General features: G+C 39.8%; 2 protein-coding genes across 7 annotated transcripts; one reads left to right on the top strand and one right to left on the bottom strand.

Moving 5' to 3' along the window:
- Positions 1 to 245: 245 nt before the first annotated feature.
- SLU7 (SLU7 homolog, splicing factor) lies at positions 246 to 13,310 on the bottom strand. 2 transcript variants are annotated; one of them, XM_074916220.1, is made up of 16 exons: positions 13,012 to 13,132; positions 12,562 to 12,729; positions 11,795 to 11,948; positions 11,451 to 11,531; positions 10,729 to 10,893; positions 9,196 to 9,261; positions 7,550 to 7,597; positions 6,919 to 7,050; positions 6,541 to 6,638; positions 5,072 to 5,139; positions 4,731 to 4,870; positions 3,690 to 3,851; positions 3,128 to 3,232; positions 2,875 to 2,949; positions 2,533 to 2,637; positions 246 to 1,584 (listed from the first exon to the last, which is right to left on the bottom strand). In XM_074916220.1, the coding sequence occupies exons 2-16, from the start codon at positions 12,717 to 12,719 to the stop codon at positions 1,405 to 1,407; spliced, it is 1,737 nt and encodes a 578-aa protein (XP_074772321.1). In that variant the 5' UTR covers positions 12,720 to 12,729; positions 13,012 to 13,132; the 3' UTR covers positions 246 to 1,404. The 2 variants fall into 2 exon arrangements, with proteins under 2 accessions (XP_074772321.1, XP_074772320.1); XM_074916219.1 differs by lacking the exon at positions 13,012 to 13,132 and adding an exon at positions 13,241 to 13,310 and having other exon boundaries at positions 247 to 1,584.
- Positions 13,311 to 13,507: 197 nt separating this feature from the next.
- On the top strand, positions 13,508 to 18,040 carry PTTG1 (PTTG1 regulator of sister chromatid separation, securin). Of its 5 annotated transcripts, none has more exons than XM_074916156.1 (6): positions 13,508 to 13,593; positions 14,400 to 14,502; positions 14,816 to 14,994; positions 16,425 to 16,518; positions 17,366 to 17,515; positions 17,893 to 18,040. In XM_074916156.1, exons 2-6 carry the CDS (start codon positions 14,421 to 14,423, stop codon positions 17,970 to 17,972), a joined length of 585 nt encoding a protein of 194 aa, XP_074772257.1. In that variant the 5' UTR covers positions 13,508 to 13,593; positions 14,400 to 14,420; the 3' UTR covers positions 17,973 to 18,040. The 5 variants fall into 5 exon arrangements, with proteins under 5 accessions (XP_074772257.1, XP_074772259.1, XP_074772260.1 ...); XM_074916158.1 differs by having other exon boundaries at positions 13,552 to 13,609; XM_074916159.1 differs by having other exon boundaries at positions 13,557 to 13,593; positions 14,405 to 14,502.
- The last annotated feature ends 998 nt before the right edge of the window (positions 18,041 to 19,038 follow it).

Below are 19,038 nucleotides of genomic sequence, written 5' to 3'. Positions count from 1 at the left end.
CTTCTTGGTACTTCATTATAGTAACAATTCCACCCCCAGATCTTTGATTTCACTAGCTGGTTATATTTTTTGCAAGTGCTAGGAGGATTTTAAAATCAAGTTTTATAAAACAGAAATCTGCAGTCAGATTTGTAAGTCTTAGAAAGTCTGCATTCTGAATTAGTATTTCTGTAACAAAAACAAAGGGGAAGCAGACTTGGAGAAAACCTAATAAAAAAAGGAAGCCAGCTTTACGGGTGGAAATCGCTGGTATGTGTTGCACGTATAACACGCTGCTTCATTTTCTTCCAACTTTGACTTCTTTCATTGTTTACAAAGTGGAAATTTTGAGTAGGTTCTTAAAATTAAGAAGAAAAGCCAGGATATGGAGTTTTCCTTGTCCTGTCATTAATATAACTGCATTAAATGTGGTTATAAAAGTCATGTTTAATAAGACAGTTTTAGCCATAACAGAAATAATTCTGAAGCCTTCCAAGTCTAAAGTCATGCTGTGAAGTTTTTCACCCCTTTCTTCAACTTTTAATAATTAAAGGGGAAAACTCCCAGTTTAAGGACCAATATTGCCAAATACAAAGCAGATGCTGCTTCACATTATCACAAGGTATTGCAGCCTAACACTTGGTATTACACCATCTAACAGGATTCTGGAAATTATAAGGGTAAGATTAATACTCTTATCAAACAGAAAACCAAGGAACTCAGATCTCTGCAACTGAAATTTATATGTTAATATCTGCAGAAACAGATTTAAGAATTTAAAAGCTCTACAGTCATCTTATCCTAATCTCTTTGTTCAAAACGCTAGACAGCATTTAAAACGTTCATATTAATTTAACCAAAACTGTACAAAGCAATCAATTTTTACACTTCCAAAATACTTACTACAAAGCAATCAAGAAAGAATTTCTCCTTTAAAGCCATATAACAGGCAACCCCTTTACAACTAAGAGGCTTCAGTAGCTGTATCAATTTTTAGTTTCAAGAAGTTTTGTTCTGTATTAAGGGACACCCACTGATCATTTCCGAGTGGTCAGTTTTACCGAATGTATCATGACTTCACGCATATATTAGTTGGCCAAACGAACCTAGAATTCCAGCCACTGTCAGATCTTTTCCAATAAAGAATTTACAGAGTAGTTGTATTTTATACACGCATGCATATATAAAAATATGTGTATATATATATGTATTTGAGACTGAATATGTACACATACACACGTATATAAAATTCCTGTATCGGACTGATTATGTCTGTTGAAAGAAATTTTCACCAACTTCTTTGGTGAAAAAAAAAAAGGTCTCTGCCATTTCTGGTGTTTATTAGACACATGGAAGGTAAGCAAGTACAGAGTTGTAAACAAGTATGAAAAAAAGTCTTGTGTGTTGGAATGTTTTTCACTGTGACTACTGTCCAAGAAAAGAGGCCATGGGATCATCAGGTCTCTGACGTTTCATTCTATAGGCTTCCATTTCCTCTTCCGAAGGCTCCTTGGTTTCATACACACTGTTGTATGGTCTCTTCCTCTCATCTAACTGCATGATTTCTTTAACGTGGAGAAGACGAGCCTCTTCTGCATTTAGTGCCTGAAGTGAAAGCAAAGAAAAAAAAACCTACAATGAAAGTTAAGCAAAAAAACCCATGAAGCTTTGTATTAGATTCCAGGATAATGAACAAGCAACAGGCAGAATGGTGGGATAAGCGAAGCACATCTGCCTGGCCCACCTACAGTACACTTCATTTAATGCTCATTTCTCTTTTAATCCCTTTCCAATTGCCAAAATCAAGTAAGAAACTCCTTGGCTTTACCTAAAATGTAATCTTGATCCAGCAAGTACAAAAGCGGGTAAACAAGCATGTGGTCTTAGGGGTTTGGGTTTGTTTGTTGCTTTGGGTATTCTTCTGGGGGAGGAGTTTCAGTCAGGGAGCATTTTTTTTCTTAAATACTTTTTTGAAATATGTGTTATCCCATTCCTCAAACTACTGCTCCTCCTTGCAACTGAAAAGAAGCTGCATTTGTACAATGCTTTGATTAACCATAGTTTAATGTTCGTTTCACACTCTTGAGTATCCAGAGGCAGGGTGCTGTGCTTGTCAAAGGGCTGCTCAGCAGAAGTCAGTAGCTTGCTTGGTGGATGGATCTATTGCATCAACTGTGAGACTGGGCCCAAGTCTGGGATAAAAAGTGCTAACTTAAGCTTTGACGGTGCTTTTGATCTCTCCATCTTTCTTTAATACACAAATCATTGTGTTCTGCAATGTCTTTTATAGATCTACAGCTGTAATAGGTGCCTAGACAGGAAGTGCTCTAAATCATCTAAACTAAATCTTCCAAAACCATTTACTGCATGTTCTAAACTACATTCTCTATTTCCCAGGCAAACATCTAACAGCATTTTAAATTTGTTTTAGCTCAAAATTAGCATCAAAGAACATCCCACAGAATACCACAAGAACTGCATTACAGGCTCCATGAAATACAACAGTGTCAGTTTTAAGTTCTTTTTGCCACAAAACCACTGAATATAGCACACCTTTTTAAGTTTTTCTTGCTTCTTTTTCTCTTCACCCTCACTATCTGAATTTAAGCTCTTCTTGTGCTTCTTCTTTTTCTTCTCTTTCTGTTTCTCTTGGTGGATCTGTAAGGTGGGAAACCAGTTATTGTTAAGATTCAACTTGCAAACATTAGTAATGTTCAAGCCATTAAATCTCAAGCATCTATTAATGCTACTTGAGAGCTTAGTTTTCAGCAGAGGTGTTAATGATCCAATAATGCAGGCTAACTCATTATGACTTACATAATTTTGTAGTTATGTGAAGTCTCTTAAAATGCTGAGGAAAAGTATTTGCCTTCCTGAGAACGGGAAACAACCTACCTCCATCAGTGTTTTTGGTTTTGTCATGTGTTCTTCCTCCCCGGGTTGCTCCTCCAGTAAGCTTGCTTCAGTATTCTATACAACAGACAGGAGAAAGGATACCCATTCACTAAGCACACTTGAAAGGGGAAGGACAAAAAATTCTCAAATGAACAAAAAAACCAACAAAACCCCAGCAAAATAGTCTAAAACTTAGGTAGGAAGATGAATGCTTCTTAGTTCTTTCCAAATGACTAAATAAGACAATACTTACAGCAATTTCCTTCCCAGCTTCTCCTGTACAGTACGAGTATTTGACAAACGAGTGGCAGCATTTGTAACCCCACTTGCCTTCTTTCCAATATGAACCCCAAATGCACTGCAAGAGAAGACACCATAGCATTTATGTCCATAATGATACTCCTGTAAGAGAAGCTCTAATTTATTCCTGAGGTTATATCCCATTTAAGTATATTATTCAAACAATCCAGAAGGGAAAGTTCTAAGCAATACTTTCGTAATTTTATATTAGTCTTACAGGTACAGTTTCAAAAAAGAGAAAAGCAACAGGATGTGGTCAACTCATATTCAAAGTCAAAGGGAAATACAGTAACTTCCCCTTTAGTTTAAGATTGCCATCACAACTCCTCAAATTCACATCACAACCATCACAATTTGAAATTCCTCCTTAGTAGAAAAGGGAGAGTGGCACATTTGAGACAGGAAAAATTTGTTTGCTGTATTAATTATATTGTATGTATCCTAACATACCTCATTCCCTTCTAGTGAGAAGAAATCTAAGGTTTCTGGTAATTTTAATCTAAGATAGGACTTACTGTATGGTTGTTGATCTTTACATCCTCTTCATATTTAGAGCAAGCAATAGCCTTCTCTTGTCCTTTGATGACTGTTCCATGCCTAGAGTACTCTACATAATCTTCTGTTTGAGCTAACAGCAGTTCAGCTGGTGGGGCATCTAGATGTTCTTGTCCTCCATACTAAAATGAAAATAGAAGTGACATGTAATAGCTTTGAAAAAAACCCCACCTTTTATGTAGTTAAGCATATATTTCAAAAACATCACCTTCAGTACCTTCTGAAAATGACACAAAAGAAGTGGATGTAAATAGTTTAATCTTTTGTGAATAGTTAAGAGAGAAATACATTGCCTCCTATGACCACTGTGGTGTGTTTTGGTGTTTTGGTTGGTTGGGTTTGGATTACAACAGCAATATTCCTCACTCAAAGCAGGAAAACTTTTCAGACCAAACCAAAAGGCTCTGTTAGAACCAGAGTAGTACTTCTGTCCCCCTCCAAACCTGAACATTGACAAGGTTAAAATCTAAATGGATTATTTAGTTCTTTATCAGTTGTTGAAGAAAGAAGTTGCAAAATATAAAATAAATATTTACCTAGAAGACTACACCTAAAAATCAAGTCTGAAAATTCTGCTTTTCATATTTAGGAAAAAATAAAAGTTTATAAATAATTTTGGGAGACAGTTACATGGGTATTTTACAAAATACACCACTTTTGAACAGTAAAAGAACTTTTTCAACCACTTGTATTATTAAAAAAAAAAAAAAATCTAAATTCCCACTCCTCCTACATTCTGCTGTCAGATTTTTCACTGGAGAGATTGTGACAGTTAATAGAAGAGCTCCCAATAATCCAAAGAAATGCCAGCAATTTTCAAAGTTTCCTATATTAAACAACATAATGAATCCAATTGATGAGATTATGTATAGATATAAAAACCTTTTTATAAATCTGAGAACAGCTGATGCATTTTCACAAAGCATTAGTTATTTGTTCCCCAAGACCCAGAGTTCAAACACAACAAGTATTCTTACTAAGTAAAACCAAATGTCTATTACCTTCTCCAAGATGCTTTCTTTCTGCTGTGCCTTGAAATCTTCTTTTTTCACTTTGAAGGATTTATAAAGTAGCTCTAATTTTGTAGGGTCTGCTTGAAGATGAACTTCAGAGCCTTTGTCATAAGCCTCCCAAGCAAACACTGTGTACACAAGAAGTTTCACTCAGTATTTATTCTAAAACTGACCTATGAATTCAAATAACAATCTTTAATTCTGTAGTAATTTGAAAGAAAGCCTCAATCTACAGATTTAAATTACCTTTTGCAAGAGAGAAGCATTGTTAACTTAAGTCTTTTAAGTCCATTTCTTTAAAAAAACGCAAAGAACCAAAACCCACTTACGCTGAGTCTGTGCCATTGAAATGGTATCCCCAGTATAGCGAACAAAGTTGTCACCTGCATAACCAACTCTGTAGAAAAGAACATACGATTCTTAGCATTCAAGTAATGTGATTTCCTTTTAAATACAATCATAGCACACCAACAGGAAAGTAAAAGTTCTGCTTCGTGCCCTGAAAGTTAAGAATGGGGGGAGAGGAAGGAACATTCAACTCAATACATGAAATGAAAGTTCAGGCTCCCCACAGAGTCATGAAAGTACTAGATGGCAACTCAGAAGACACGATGCGTATGTTCACAGGGAAACACCTTATGACGGAGACCTGGAGCTCTGTCTGGGATACCAAGCCCCATGAGTCAAACTTGGATCTAACTGCACAATAAATATGCAGAAATGGTAGGTGATACTCTTGCACAGTGATTCTCAGGTTTTGGATTTGTGAATCTCTCCTCCTGCCCAGACTCAGTGTATTTCACTGAGTTAAAGCCTGGTAACAGCTTTACTGTTCTGTTACCTTTTGCACACCCCTTGAAGAGATTCAAAATGAATATATGACACAGGTTGAAAATTAAATGTTAACAATCCAATTTCCCACTCTTTTCATCTCCCCAAAGCCACTCTGAAAAATTTACAGTCTGCAAAGCTGTGGCAGAAACAGAGATTCAACAAAGGTCAAATTATGACTCTAGAGAGAAGTGAAAGCATCTGCATCTAAAAAAAGAATTGACTGGCATTTTTCTAGCTGGGGGCAAGGAGGGGTGGAAAGAGCATTATTTACTAGCATTTAGCCTCTGCCATTCTATTTCAGGCAATGAGCTAATCCAATTACTGTACTCTGAATAAATGTTTCTACTCACAGCCTATCTACTCAGTCAGTCCACAGCACTACACAGGTCAAGGCAGGGTCACAGCTCAAGTGCTTGATTTGGGTTGTAAGTGAGACAGCCTTATGTGCAGCGAAAAGCCAGCCTATGGTGTTCTTTAATTAAGTTGTCTAGCTAGACAATGCCAAAGCTTTCAGATTTTTTTCTATGCAGACTCCACATATGTATGAGGAGCTCTCGCTCCCAATTCAAGCATTCAGTTAGGTACTGCAGATACTCCATGCTAGTCTCCAGTGCTGAATGCCTCCCAACAAACAAGGGATGAAGTTTTTGTACTGAAATACTTTACATAAAACATCACTGTTTACAGGTATCACCTCAGATACAGCAGTGTTCTAATCCTTGTACAGATTATTACACTAAATGGTGGTCCACAAACCCCTGGCAATTACTAAAATACCACTTTTATATATTAAAACAAAAAGTGCTGCTAAATGTAACTTTTTTTTCCATGTTTACTACTACTTCTATCAATAACTAGCTAAAGATTCATTAGTAAAAGGACTTACAGATAAAAATAAATACAAAACTATTCTAATTTTTAACATTTTTGTTGGATACACAAGCATGACCCTGTTTTAACTTACTCATCTGGATTCTTGCCCGTATTGGCATATGGGTTCTCCCTCATTGCTCTTGTTTTGGGATCATAATAAGCAGAGTTTGGATCTAGATTCCTCAAGTACTAGGGAAAGAAAACAACATATACAAGATATTAGATATTTATGATTTTAAAATAACCAAAGTTACTCCTGTATCTCCCAGCTTAGACATTTTAAAGAGTTGTATCTCCATAAAAGGATGACCTTGATGAACTTACAACATGAACAGGAATAGAACTGAGAATAGAGCTTAACCTCCAAACCCCAAGACCCATATGCAAACTCATTAATAATTGAGTGTACACTTTTTTGAAATTAAGTCTCATGAATAAAAGGAACATCTGTAAAGAATTCTTTACTCACTTTTGCAATATCTTCCCGAATACGTAAATTTCGAACTGTGATACGTCTTTTAGAGTCAAAGTTCTGCCCAGGCATATCAATGTCATCTGCATATTTATCTTCATCTTCATCTTCACTGTTATGATCTCTTTCCTGAGGAGAGATAGGAAAGTTCTAAATAAAAGAGGACATTCACTCTAGAGAGAAGTACAAGAATCTGATTTTAGTGGTTTCATTAAGAATTCTGCAATTCCTGTAGTTAAAAACTAGCATCATTTACCTGTGCTTAAGTGTGCTGTCATGCTAATCTGACATTCAACAGTTTTCATAAATACTTGTTAAAAGATCTCCACTTCCCCATATGAAAACAGTTACAAAAACGTAACTGTGATGGTATTAAGAAAATTGTTATCTTGGGCACAATATAGCACATATTAAAAACTAGTTGTTTGCTTGCATCTCTAAGGTTTGGCAACACACAGGAATTAAAACAAAACCACACCCCCCACCCCATGAAGTCCAACAACCCTGCCCAAAAGAATATGCAGCCAGTGGCATGAACCCAACATTCAAATCCTTGTGCCACCCTTGTTTCACTAACTACAGGTCCTTCTTTCTGCCCATGGAGTGATGCAGCAGGTAATCATCTTACTGTCTGTGAATTTGGTTCCTCTTCTCCCCACTGGTTTCTTGGGGAGTTCTGCAGCAAACAAAGGGCACATCAGTGGAGAAGACAAGATAGTGGAGAAAGGAAACATGACAGGGATATAAAGAGCAATCAAAGCAGAGCTTGATACTGGATGCTAAATACAATATACCTGTGTCACAAAATGCCCAAAGACTGCTATGTAGCGTTCTAGGAAAGAGTTTGAAGTGTCTCTGTTATGGAGATGTGTTTGAGACCTTGTCACTGCATTCCCAACTAAATTTTCAAGCATTTAGAACACCAGCAAATTCTACAACTGTCACTGGTTTTTAGAGCTTGCTATGCCTTTGAACACTAATGGTTTAGACTAGAGTATTTCATATCATGCAAATATAACCAAGATTCAACTTTGAAAGCTTAAAAAAACTAATTAAGAAGATGTGTATGCAAGTCTTTAGTTAGGATTGGCAGGAATACTAAGCATGAATCAGAAGCCATAATTTAATCTCGAGAAACATAGCAGAATTTATTTTTTTAACCTGCTTAGCCTCTAACTTGAGAATACTTCCAGTGGTAAAGATGGAAACAACTGTGAGTACTGGAAGGCTGACCCACAAATTGGCTAGTACTGACTATGCAACTCAATCTTGGTCCTCTCCATCAGAGATAGTTCTTGTGTTACAAATATACTTCTCTTCTTACAGCTCCACATTATAAAGACTAAGTGTATGGAAGCCGTCAATGTTTGCCTTGTGGTGAAAACGGGCATCAAAAAGAGAAAAGTATCTTTTCTACCGGGAAGGTCAGAACGCTGTAGTTTGCAAGGTTTGAGATTAAGTTCACTCTGCCATCTAGTGACAAAATGCAAGATGACAACCTCTGGAAAATGGAGGCGCAATTTTATGTAGTCTTCTGCTTGGTGTTTTCTTTCTTACAATATTGATTACAAAAACCTACTTCTGACCAATAGCAGTCTCTAATTTTTCTCCATTTTATAAAATTAGAATATTATTATAAATGCCTTTTAAAATGAGAATTTTACATCACAGATTATCAAAAGCATTGGCTATAATCTAAGAGAAAACTCTGCAGTTGTGAGACAGAGGGAAATACATATGCTCAGCCTTCAAATAACCAGAGACACTGCAAATAATCTCAGCAATATCTGAAGAAGAAACAAGTTTGGTTTAAGATACAGAAAATACCTTCCTGTTTCAATTTACAGTAAGCATTACTAAAACAATCCCCAGCCATGTAATAGTTGTTACCTCAACATTAGTCAGATGTAACACTTTAAATACAAAGAAAGCATTTCAGCATATGAACAGAATTGCTACATGGAAAACAAGTTTTTCTGACCCAAAATTCCATGTCATTAATTTTAGCAAGAATAATAATTGCACAGAATTTTTGCCTATAGGAGGAAAACAAAGCAACTCCCATTTGAAAGAATATGCTTCAAGAAAGAAAATGGTTCAAATTCTTGAATGTGACACAGGGTATCCAGGTGCCAGGAAAATCTTTATATTACTGAAGAGCATAAAAAACAACAGCAGACCCTGTACAGAGTATAAAAGCATCAGACAGTAGAAGTAACCTGTTGTATTTTTATTCAGCCTAAAGAAAAATAAATTAGGGTTTAGTTTACTTACCACTTGCTCCAGCTTTCCTGACGCTAACTCCTCCTGTAGCTTCTGGGCTTTCAGTGTACGTTTGGCCTGTGTATCATGGAAATGAATTGGTTTTAATATTCCTTTTTAATAGCAAGAGTGTAGTAATGCTTATGATAAGCATCTCTTGTGACTGCTGTCATTTAAAATGCATTCCTTATTACACAAAAATTTTTTTTTTTACTCTCTGGGTGTTCGTAAAAAAAATCAGCAGCCTAGAGCTTGTCTCCTCTTCATGATGCTTTTTTGAGCCTCAAGGAAAGGAAATTATGTATACTAACCATTTTACTATTTTATATTATACTGTTAAATAAAACAATTTACTACAGTTTATGCAGCTATACCATTACTACATTCACCCTACTTTAAGAAAGAGGTAACTTATTTTAGTTCAGTAGTCTTTAAAAACATAATGATTTATTAATCTAGTTAGAAACTCATCATCTAGTTAGAAACCTCAGTGCTTAAGGTAATTCATGACTGATGCTGCAAGCACTTATATGGTTCATTCAGGAAGCACCAAAATGGAGCACCTAAAGTCAGATTTTAAAAAATTAAAGCAGCATGTAGTGAATTTTTGTCTGACATCACAGAACCACAGAACATTTGACACCGGAGATGCCTGCAGATCCCGCCAAGGGCAAGCCCCCTGCTCAAAGCAAGCCTGCCTACGACAGGTTGCTGAGGGCGGTGTCTAGTAGGTTTTTCATTACCTCCAAGAATGGACACTCCCCCTGGGCAAGCTGTTCCACTGTTTCATCACCCTTACAGTACAACATTTCTTTCTTCTGTTTAACAGAATTTCTTGTATTTCAGTTTGTGCCACTGCTTCTTGTCCTGTCACTAGATGCTACTGAGAAGAGCCTGGCTCTGTCTTTAAACACTCCCATTAGACATTTATACACACTGATTAGATCCCATTTAGCATTAGCTTTCCTACGCACTATAGGAAAACACTGAGGACCAGGCACCAAAGGGAGTTAGTTGGGCACCGAACTACCTTTTGGAACAGGTAGCCAACATCCAGCCGAAGTAGTGAACTACTAAGAAGTTATTAGCGTCCACACAGATAGAAAATTAACGGCAACAGCAAGGTGCCAATCTGCACAGTGACATGTACAAATAGTTCACTGCTCCATCATGGTAACAAAAGGATTTGTAAGTAAAGTAACATGAATGAGGTTACAGAATAGATATAGATTTATTAGCTGTAATACAGCCAGATAATAAATTCCTTTCTTGCCTTCGATTCAATCTGTAGCTTGGGTAATAAATTCTAAGGCTTGTCTACTGAAAAGTAAGCAACTGGAGAGACACTTCATTTACTGTACAGACCCAGTTGTGATCTGAATTTTCAGTTTAAGTGAAGTTTGCTGTCAAACACAGAAACCATCTTGCTTTTTCCTTATGAATACAGCATAAAGTCTAATATTAACAGTGCACATAACAAATGTTCCTTGTCCCAGCCAGGCCAAACAGCAAACCTCTGCCCAGTAAACCGCAGCATCTACATACCAAATCAACCTTGGAATATTCCTCTACAATCTTCATGTGCTCTTCTGGGTTATAACCATTCCAACGATCTCGCTTTCCATCATAATCAAACATGAGTTGAGGCTGCACATGTTCATCTGGTGCAATATTCATGCTTGTGTATTTTGCTCCAACCTTCCTGGGTCTCTAAAAGGATCAGGCCATTAGACTAAAATATGTTACTCAGATACTCCTCTAAAAAATAGTATCAATTGAGCTCCTCTAAAGCCAGTTAAATTCAGCACTATAAGCTTGTGAATTGCAAATAAAAGCAAGTAGTTAATTTCTGTATTTTAAAGTAGCACAACTGACTCCAAACCCTAACAATTTCTAACTCTATTTTCCACAATTAACAACACAATCAAAACACATTTTCTGGGAATAGCTTCTAGCTGACATGAAACAGAAAGACAGGCTCAGCAGCACTTGAGTTAAAATAAGCTAACATGAGGACCTAAACATTTTCACCTATTATTGCAATGCTTATCACAGAATGGATGAGCAACACCCTGAACATTATCATTCTTACTCTTCATTTTTCCTACATAACAATTTATTTAGAAAATTTCAAGCCAACTATCAATACTTGTAACCTTTTTCAAAATTACTGATTTTTATTTTATCTATAGCTAGCTATTTTTCACTAAGATTAGAATTCACATTATTTTCAAAACCATTAGAAAGTCAACAAAAGTCAAGTTTACCTCCATGCAGTCTTTCTTTTTATGTGTCAATGCACCACAGTTCTCACAAGCTCCTTTACGGTATCTAGTTGCTACAGCATGCTAAACAAGAAAAAAAGACAGTGTTGTACAAACTTGTGGCAAGATTCATATACATGTTCCCAGTAACTAATTAATTTTTTCAATACAACTAAAGTGTGCATGGTCTACCCAAACTTAGAACACATATTTTATTACCAAACACTGCGACGTGCCTGCTAAATAAGAATTCCCAGCTTCTGTCTCCCTCAAAAACATGTAACCAGAACTATCTGCTCACAAAATCAACCCAAATCCTTATTTTATAACAAAAACATTTTGCATACCTCTTGAACTCCTCGTTTGTACCAATCTCCAGAGGTGCTATACTGTTTCTGCTTCTCTGGCTGAGGTCTCTGATGCTTTAGTGTAGGTCTTTTCGAAGGATCTATGTACCATGGTACTGAGGATATATACTGAGGAATATGAGGATTGATATCTCTGTAAGAAATGTTGAGTAATAAATACACGGCATAGGGAAAAAACATCAACTTAGCCTAACAAATAACTCTCAAAGTCCAGTGCTTTTCCAGTGATAACAAAATAAGTTGTTGGGATGCATTACAAAATAACTTGAATTTAACTAGATAAACACAAACTTTCATTGAGATTTTGTTGCCATCTAATTCACCTAAACTTCTGACTCCAAATCAAGTATCTTATTCTATGCAATGTTACTAAGCACAAAAATAGTAACATTTCTCTTCTCAGAGGCAACAAGCCTTGCAAAAGCAATAGAGAGGGAACAGATAAGGTATGCAGTAAACTTCCCCAGTACTACATTTTGGTCACTTTTAAAATGCACAGACGGGACTTTTTAACAGCATTATCAACAGATCACAGTAGCTAAACACTGAGCCTACATTTTTATTGGAAAATACCCGTTTTCTGAGGATGACTAGCACATTTAAAGCAAATTCACAAAGTTCAAATATTTACTTCTACAAGAACTCATCTAGAAATCATGTATCACCCTCATGAGTATTCTGTAATCACAACCAAAGACGTTTCTAACCAGTAGTTTTAGACAAAGAATAGCTTTAATAAAACTTACTTTCCTTCTTCATCCACCTCAGCGGGTGCATTTCCTAGTTTTCTTTGTTCTTCTAATTCCTTCTTTTTCCTCCAGTCTTCCCTTGTCATCTTCTTTGGTTCCTCCAGGCTGACATCATTCGATCCTCCTGAAGGAGTGGCGTTCGTTACTGATGACATTTTGTTTTTCCTGTAACAAAGAAGAAAACAGAAAAACTCTTACAGATCTGCATAGCTCACATTCTTCAACGTGGTTTTGTATCGTTCAGTGAAACCAGCAACACCATGCGACGCATTCTTCACAAATGTCTTTCCACAGAAATATCCACCAGTGCTGAAATAATCTTTTCAATGTTCCTCTTCTCTAACCAATACGATACATGATGGGGCAGAAGAGCAGCAGCTCTGCGCGCAGCGTCACGACCCGCACTATCAGGCCCTCCCCGCTCGCGCTGGGGGAACACAGACTCACCCGCGGCCCCGCCGGGACCACCGGAAGGTCCCGCACAAAGCTGGGCCTACGCGTACCCCGAAGGCGAGGCAGGAGAGCGACTGCGAGGAAGCAGCGCCCCGCCAGGGCCCAGACCCGGCCCGCGAGGACGTGGGTGCTTTCCCAGAGCCCAGAGCGGCCGCCGCCCCCCGCTCGGGCAGGCGCCCCCCGCCGCCGCCCCGGGCACCCCCCGCCCCACCGCCCTGCTTACCAGCTCAGCTGCGCCGCCGCCCCACAATGCACCGCGGACCCACCTCAGGCCACGCCCCGCCGTGGCGCGGTCACTACCGGGGGCGGTGCCATGCCGTCATCACGGCAACGCGGCGCGGGGGCGGAGGGCGGGGCCGCGGGGAGCAGGGGAGGTGGAAGCGGCGCTGCTGAGCCAATCGGCTGCTGCGCTTCAGTTGAAGCAGCCAATGGGCAGCGACGCGGAGGCGGTTCAAAAGCTGCCGGCGGCTGGGGCCACTGAGGCTTCGTTCGCTCTTGGTGCGGCTCGGGGCGCGGCTGACACCGGCTGTGCGGGTGCCGCTGCCGCCGCTTTCCGGAGCGCCCGGGGTCCTGGAGGTGAGCCCTCGGCTGGGTGAGTGGGGCGGGCGGCGTTCCCTGGCTGAAGGCGGGCTTTCTCCTGAGTGCGGGAGCAGAGTGCGCCCGGAGCTGTGAGCAGAAGTGGCTTAAACTGAGGACTGTGGCTGTGAGTCTTGATTCGTGTTTAATTTTTTGAGTTCAAGCTGCGCCAGTTAAAAGCAGCTGCTTCTGCAGGTTTCTCCGGAGCGACGCCTCGCTTGCCCACATACTTAATAGTGGGGACAGTTCCAGGGGGGAAGCTGCCTGGCTGTTGTGCAGGGGAGTGCTCCGATGGGGCTGAAAGCCAGTAGTGGAGTGGGCTGTTTACATAGTATGTCCTCTGTTTATTTTCCTGGTGAAATCATGCCTCTGTTCGTAAAATAACTGGCATTGTTCTTGGCTGTTCCAAGTCCTGCAAGTTGGGCTAAGGAGTGGATTGCTAAGCTAGGAGATGTAATCTTTTCCCGTACAGAGGAAACAGTTAAATGCTACAAGGAAGTGACAAAGCAAACCAAAGGTATTAGTTTTTTCTGTGTGGGGTTGCTAGTGAGACCTTGCTACTTTCCCAAATGTGTGCAAGCTCTCTTGGGGTTATGAGGCTTCTATGTGCACTAATAATGCCTTCAAGCGTAAAGGTCTGTGGCTAAACTACTATGAACTGATGTAAGTGTGGGTTTGTTCCCTCTTCTCTAGGAACCAGTGCATGGCAGCTGCATTGTTTTGAATGTGGCTTGTTTAAAAAGTGTGCTGTGGTGGAAGAAATTACAAGAATGACTTTCTTTTTTTTTTCTGTATGGACTCTTCAGAGCAGTCTCATCAACTTGAAGATGGCAACACTTATCTTTATTGATAAGGAGAACGGTGAAGTTGGTGCTCCTAAGAATCAGCTCAGACTGCCTTCAGGACCTTGTGCGTATATGCTGCCCATAGCCAGTAGGGGATCAAACGAAGTGCATAAATCATGTTTTGTTATTCACAGTTCTGAACAGTAATAGTTTTCTATTCTTGTATCTACTCGTCTAACTAATTCTCTAAGCAGATCAATTACTGTAAGAATGACAATAACGCTGTGCTTTTATCACAGATGTTGACTTGTGAGTTGTAAGTGGTGAAGGATGGTTTTTATGACACCCAGTTTTCCAGTACATGTGCTTACTGAAGCAAGTTTTAGGGTTAATATGCTGCTAAACTTTGGGGTTTTTTTCTTCCTCTCACTCTTCAGCAAAAGTTTTATCTGAAAGAACACAAGTTAGTACTCCACTTCCTAAAAAAGCAATCAGTACATCTCCAGCCATATCTCACTCTGTCAGAAAGGCTCTTGGAAATGTGAATAGAACTCAAGGTGTCACGAGCAAGATGGAAAAGATAAGACAGAAAAATCAGCCTTGCACTGCAAGCAAAGTGAGTACAACACAGTTCTACAGAGGGGGTGTGTGGAATACATCATTTACCTACTGTTGTGGCTTAACCCTGGTAGGCAGCTAAGCACCACGCAGCTGCTTGGTCACTCCCACCTCAGTGGGATGGGGGAGAGAATTGGAAGGGTAAAAGTTAGAACTTATGGGTTGAGATTGAGACTTTTAATTATTAAATTGTCAAAGAAAAATAAAACCAGTTTATCACCACCAGCTGACTGATGCCTTGCCCTGAGCAATGGCAGCCCTGGCAAACTTCTCCAGCAGTTTTCATTGCTTAGCATGACATCATATGGTATGGAATATGTTTGGTCAGCTGCCCTGGCTGTGCCCCCTCTAACTTCTTGTATACCCCCAACCTGCTCACTGGTGAGGTCATAAGAAGCAGAAAAGGCCTTGATGCTTTGTAAACAGTGTTCAGCAATAGCTGGAACAGCTGTGTGTCATCAACACTGGTTTCATCATGAATCCAGAATATGGTATCATATGAGCTACTAGGAAGAAAAATAACTATCCGAGACAAAAGCAGTACACTTATGTAGGCACAAGTAGTACAACAACTTAGGGGATACCTAATGGCAAAGAAGTAGCTCTAGAGAAAATAGTCTGAGTTAGCCTTGTTCACATGTTAAGTATAAGGCGTTTAATATTATGAGCCTAAATGTTCTAGTGCAGTGATTTGTTACCACAGTATATAGTACTGCACTATATTAAACTCAGTTGAAGCATTTGCCCATCTCCAGCTTATTTCATAGAATCATAGAGTGGTTTGGATTGGAAGGCACCTTAAAGATTATCTGGTTCCACCCCCCTGCCACAGGCAAGGACACCTTCCACTAGACACTAGCCCAGGTTGCTCACAGCCCTGTCCAGCCTGGCCTTGAACCCTGCCAGGGAGGGGGCAGCCACAGCTTCTCTGGGCAGCCTGTGCCAGTGTCTCACCACCCTCACAGGGAAGAATTTCTTCTTTATACTTAATCTACCCTCTTTCAGTTTGAAACTGTTACCTCTCATCTTATCTCTACCCCCTCCCCCTGATCAAGAGTCTCTCCTCAGCTTTCCTGTAGCCCCCTTTAAGTACTGGAAGGTGCTCTAAGGTCTCCCCAGAGCCTTCTTTTCTCCAGGCTGAACAACCCCAATTCTCTCAGCCTGTCCTCACAGGGGAGGTACTCCAGCCCCTGATCATCTCTGTGGCCTCCTCTGGATCCACTTGAGCAGGTCCGTATCCTTATGTGAGGGGCCCCAGAGCTGGACACAACACTGCAGGGAGGGTGTTGAAAGTATTAGAATTTAGGCATCACTGAGGACTACATGGCTGGCATTCTTATCTGTAGACCTGTATAGCACAGAAAAGCCACTACAAAGGTACTACACTGGGAAACTACAGTAGCTCAAATAGTGTGACTTCTCTTTAAGATAACTGAGAAGAATTCTGGATTAGAAAGCTGCGATGCAGTGGCTGAAGAAGACTGGCCAGAAATAGAAAATATGTTTCCTTATGATCCTCGAGGTAAGAACTATTGGTGTAACTATTAAAATGAACAGTCAGGCTTTCATGAGTGACATTATTGTAAGACTTTAGCCTTTGTGGCAAACAAGCTAGCATTGTGTTTCTCTGGAGTCCTTTCTTAAATGTGAAGGTGCTTGCTACTTCTGAAATACCATCTCATTCTTGTTTAAATATTTCTAACTGCAACAGCTGTGATCCAGATATGTATTAGTCTGAGTCCATTTTTATGGTGACAGGAAACTAGTTCCAAGTAAGCACGCTATAGCCTCTTAATTCATTAAATATCAACTAGACAACAAGTATTCAAAGGAATACTTAAGCAGTAGTGAAGTGTAGACTTCTGTTAAGAGTGTATGCCAAGGTGGTAATTTGTAACTGAAGAGGCTGCTACAGCTGTAGCACAGAGTAGTTGGAAGCAGAAACTTCTAAAACTGTTCTTAAGGTATCTGCAATGGGCTGTGCTATGTCAGTCCTTCAGAGTACGTCCTTAAACCATCCAGTTCATGTGGAAGTGAGTGTGTAAAAACTACTATACCAAAGGCTATTTCAGTGTTGGTGAATCATATATGCTGTGCTTGAAGTTGACTTGGTGTAGTGATTGGAAAGACATTACTAAAAGCTCCTGCTTCACATTAGCAGTTGTTATGAAGTCCAGTCTTTTGACAAGTGGTAGTGTGTGGGTTTGATGGACGACTAAGGTGTAGTTGCAAATAAATACCTCATGGGAGGAGATTGTTAGATTGTTTTGGACCTGCTCCCACTTCATTTAATCTAGAAGAATTTGCAGCTTCCCAGGCTACTGCTACTGTACATTGTTACTAAACTACAGTGTGCCTTTCTCAAACAGATTTTGAAAGTTTTGATCTTCCTGAAGATCTCAAAGTAAGCAATATCAACCTGTGTGGTGTGCCTCTCATGATGTTTGAAAGGACATATGACAGATGTGTGAATATGGTTCCTTCACCTGTGAAGATTGAAGAGTTCTCATGGGAGTCTAGTAAGTGGAAGCTTAGCTTGAGTTTCAGTACCTACAGTACTCATTAGTGCTTTGGGAAGGAAGCTAGCTGGCTGCAGTAGTGAACTGCCACTGCTGTCCTAACTAGCAAAATAGCACACTATTATCAAACAGCTTTTGGTATGTAGTCAAGCTGAATTTAATGGGTCAAACCTAGTACTGGTAGTAGTCTCAAAGTGATGTTGCTGAGCAATCTCTTGCAGTGCATTGCTAGCTGATCAGTTAGGTGGAGTTGGCTTATCAAACTGCTTCCTTTGGTCATTCAAAAGGTTTATGCTAATCCACTGGGAACTAGCTTATGTTAGAGTATACATTCTGGGTTTCATGAGAAACTGATTTGCTCTATTTCCAACTTGCAGACTTGCTACAATCAACTACTGACTTCCTTGCTACCCTGGATGAGATTGTTGACATGCCACCTCCAAATTATGACATTTAATGTATATTCTGAAGTTTCTATTGAGTTCAATTTTCATGTAGTTCTGTATTTTAATAAAAGCTTGTCTAACCTGCATAATACTGGACTTCTTTATTTTCATAAGACCCAAGAGGTAGGTAGTAAAATAGTTCTTTGAAAAGGAGGCTATCTGACAAGCAATTAAAGCAGAGCCTGGATAAGCTTTTAAGCAAGACTGTAATACACTGTGGTGAACCATATCCAGGAGTTAGTACCTGCTGATTAGACTATGTGGTCATGACAGGTTGAGGCACTTCTGACTTAACGGTCTTGTAGAATTACAGAATCGTCTAGCTTGGAAAAGACCTTGAAGATCATCCAGTCCAACCATTAAACATATCCCTCAGTGCTATGTTGACCTGACTCTTAAACACCTCCAGGGATGGGGATTCCACCACTGCCCTGGGCAGCCCATTCCAACACCCAGCAACCCCTTCTGGAAAGAAATGCTTCCTAATATCTAGTCTAAACCTTCCCTGGTGCAACTTGAGGCCATTCCCTCTTGTTCTATTGCTTGTTCCTTGGTTAAAGAGGCTCATCCCCAGCTCTCTGCACCCTCCTTTCAGGTAGTTGTAGAAGGTGATGAGGTCTCCCCTCAGCCTCCTCTTCTCCAGACTAAACCACCCCCCCCACCCCCCCCCCCCAGTTCCCTCCGCTGCTCCTTGTATGACATGTACTCCAGACCCTGCACCAGCTTTGTTGCCCTTCAACAAATAATGTTTACATAACATTATCCTTTACCCATTAGACATGCAAGGGTTTAAAACTAATCTGTATATCTAGTGTAGAGCTAGTACTCTTCTGGCATTTTTCCTTTCTTGAACTTGTTTGCTCTTCACAGTGGTTGCCTAAGATGGTATATGTTCAATTCTCATGCAGCTATAGACTGCTTTTAATTGTCACAGTATTATGTGGCTCTCACTGCTGGGTACAGTCTACGCTCTGGGAGAAAAGGCACAGGTACAATAATCTTCCCCTTGCATTGTAAGTGCCTCAAGCCCAGTTCATCACTTAAGTCAGTTGTAGAGGTCAGTGGTTAGCCTTCACA

Source organism: Athene noctua, chromosome 12 (assembly GCF_965140245.1).
Source record: "Athene noctua chromosome 12, bAthNoc1.hap1.1, whole genome shotgun sequence".
NCBI classification, from domain to species: domain Eukaryota; kingdom Metazoa; phylum Chordata; class Aves; order Strigiformes; family Strigidae; genus Athene; species Athene noctua.
The sequence above is the reverse complement of the archived record's forward strand: the minus strand, read 5'-3'. Positions and strand labels throughout refer to the sequence as shown.

Excerpts from the sequence above, each read along its gene's own strand:
- SLU7 (XM_074916219.1), bottom strand. The coding sequence starts at position 12,719 with ATGTCATCAGTAACGAACGCCACTCCTTCAGGAGGATCGAATGATGTC. Across the intron at positions 6,639-6,918 it reads TTCGGGAAGATATTGCAAAA|TACTTGAGGAATCTAGATCC; the intron begins GTGAGTAAAGAA and ends TTCTTTCCCTAG. Across the intron at positions 2,638-2,874 it reads AACCAAAAACACTGATGGAG|ATCCACCAAGAGAAACAGAA; the intron begins GTAGGTTGTTTC and ends CCCACCTTACAG.
- PTTG1 (XM_074916156.1), top strand. The coding sequence starts at position 14,421 with ATGGCAACACTTATCTTTATTGATAAGGAGAACGGTGAAGTTGGTGCT. Across the intron at positions 14,503-14,815 it reads CAGACTGCCTTCAGGACCTT|CAAAAGTTTTATCTGAAAGA; the intron begins GTGCGTATATGC and ends CTCACTCTTCAG. Across the intron at positions 16,519-17,365 it reads GTTTCCTTATGATCCTCGAG|ATTTTGAAAGTTTTGATCTT; the intron begins GTAAGAACTATT and ends TTTCTCAAACAG.